At 51.0% G+C, this 2500-nt stretch overlaps 1 protein-coding gene across 2 annotated transcripts in view; it reads left to right on the top strand.

Annotated features, from left to right (window-relative positions):
* ano1a (anoctamin 1, calcium activated chloride channel a) overlaps nucleotides 1–2500 on the top strand; it is a 31119-nt gene that overhangs the window by 12490 nt on the left and 16129 nt on the right. For both annotated transcript variants that reach the window (XM_076138189.1, XM_076138188.1), the window contains exons 4-5: nucleotides 1075–1173; nucleotides 1495–1646. In XM_076138189.1, coding sequence (XP_075994304.1) covers nucleotides 1075–1173; nucleotides 1495–1646 — 251 coding nt within the window. The remainder of the gene's footprint in view (nucleotides 1–1074; nucleotides 1174–1494; nucleotides 1647–2500) is intronic.

Genomic DNA, 2500 nt, shown 5'->3' with positions numbered 1-2500 from the left:
CATGTGACTGATGGGGACATTAAGGGGACGCTGTCCTCTGAGTCCTATTGTGCTTCATCTGGTCTCACCTGCCTGTCCTGGGTCTGACTGATGATGATGATGATGATGATGATGATGATGATGATGCAGGACACACGGACGCTCTGTCTCCACTGAGGGACAGTCCAGCATATTATTCTTCTTCTGCTGTCACTTTAGTGTAGACAGACAGAGACAGATGCCTTCAGGACCTTCTGTTCTTCTGAGTGCTGCAGTCTGAAGCTTGATTGTTTGAGCTGAAGTGTGTGGGACTCTGTGACTGACTGACTGACTGACTGACTGACTGACTGACTGACTGACTGACTGACTGACTGACTGACTGACTGACTGACTGACTGACTGGCTGGCTGGAGTCTATGGAGGCTGCAGTTTGCCTCCACTGTGTGAGTGGTTGATGATGTGAGTAATAACAGAGCAGAGCGAGTGAGGGGGCCGGCGCTCTGATGAGGCCTCAGGAGAAGAGGAGAGAGGAAGAGGAGAGAGGAAGAGCAGAGAGGCTGATGGGTCACCTGATCTTATAGATGGACCCTGGGTGTTTACATGTTACAGTAGATGAGTTCAGGAACATGGACAAGCTCCTGCTGAGCCTCTTTGCTGCTCTGTAATCCAGAGCAGCGAGTGGCTGGTAGAGCGTCTGAGCTGCAGGATGTAGAGTGAGTCTGGAGCGGCTGAGTGCTTTTACATAAGAGGCTGGCAGGAAGTGCAGCAGGACAGATGTGAACAGGTGGAGGAAGAGGAGGCAGAGGAGGCAGAGGAGGAAGAGGAGGCAGAGGAGGCAGCAGTGTGTGTCGCTCTGACGTGTTGTTCACACAGAGCTCACAGGAACAGGAAGAGCAGTGGAGTGATGCTCTGCTCCAAACATCTGGCAGAGCTACATGCTGCTCTGTAACTTCACACATATGTACACGCACACACACACATGTACACACACACACACATGTACACACACACACATGTACACACACACACACATATGTCTCACACGTCTTCACTCCTCTTTTGATTGAAATCTGATTTATCTTTTCCATCTTTCAGTGTAATATCCCGGGTGTTGGCTTCCTGAAGGTCCACGCTCCCTGGAACGTTCTGTGTCGAGAGGCCGAGTTCATGAAGCTCAAGATGCCCACCAAGAAGGTAAACGTGAAGAAGAGGAGACGCTGAGGAAGAAACACTGGGGAGGAGGAAATTTTTTTTTTTTTTTTTTTTTTTTTTTATCTAATTTAATTTGTATATAATGCATGAAAACCCCAGGTGGAGTCCAGACGTTAACTTAACTTATCCAGCCTACAGAGACCTGATCACCTGATCACCTGATCACCTGATCACCCCATCCTCCTCTCACTTCTCACTTTCTCTCCTCATCCTCTCATCCATCACCCGTCCCCCCTTTCACCCTCATGTTGACCTGAGGTCTGCGTTCCAGTGAAGAATCTTCCTCCTCCTCCTCCTCTGCAGGTTTACGACGTGAAACAAGGCAGCAACCTGGTGGAGAAGATCCGCCTGTTCATCCATAAGGTCACGGCTCCTCTGCACCCTAAAGTGGACGCCAACCGGCCGCAAAGCGTCAAATCCCTGTCTCACCCGTTCTCCAGAGAGAAGCAGCACCTGTGAGTGACGCCTGAACAGCTGTTTGGTTTGTTTATGAGTGTGGAGGCTCAGGAGTGTTTTATATTTAGAGCAGCAGAGAAACATGGGGACAGGATCATGGAACCTTCTCATGATCTTCCATGTTTCATACGCATGTTACTTCTGTCCTGGTCCTGGTCCTGGTCCTGGTCCTGGTCCTGGTCCTGGTCCTGGTCCTGGTCCTGGTCCTGGTCCTGGTCCTGGTCCTCGTCCTCGTCCTGGTCCTGGTCCTGGTCCTCGTCCCGTTCAGATCATTTAAAGAAAGAAGCCTTTTCTGCTTTGTAAGCTTCCTGCTCAGAGTTGTCCTCTGAAGCAGCGTCGGTCGTCTCAACATAAAGCTGGTCCTGCTGGGACGTATGGAGGAGCGAGTGGGCAGCAGCAGCAGGAGCAGGCTTCTATATTTACGCTCTGACTAAGAGCCAGCAGGACTCAGGCTCAGCTCAGCTCAGCCTAATCAATCTTTACAGCTCTAATCAGCCTGTTTGTCGAAGAAACATGGCTCTTAAACAGAGAGAGATATTCTTCTGCCGGCCTCCTGTCCCTCGCTCCTCTGCTGTAGAGCGGCTGTGACCTGATGTGTCCTGTTGTCTGCTCAGGTGTGTGTGTGTGTGTGTGTGTGTGAGTGTGTGTGTGTGTGAGAACAGAGGCACACAGAGCAGCTCAGTGGGATAATTGCAGAGCTGCAGGCGTGGAGCTGTGATTCATGGCTGCAGTGGGTGGAGAGCAGCAGAACACACAGACGCCTCAATGTATATGAGGCTGCAGAGGGAGGAAGAAGTCCTGCCTCCTCACACACACACACACACACACAGGAAATCACCTCCGTGTTTAGACG

Source organism: Genypterus blacodes, unplaced genomic scaffold (assembly GCF_046128005.1).
Source record: "Genypterus blacodes isolate CSIRO-AG114 ecotype Tasmania unplaced genomic scaffold, CSIRO-AGI_Gbla_v1 ptg000350l_1, whole genome shotgun sequence".
NCBI classification, from domain to species: domain Eukaryota; kingdom Metazoa; phylum Chordata; class Actinopteri; order Ophidiiformes; family Ophidiidae; genus Genypterus; species Genypterus blacodes.
The sequence above is the reverse complement of the archived record's forward strand: the minus strand, read 5'-3'. Positions and strand labels throughout refer to the sequence as shown.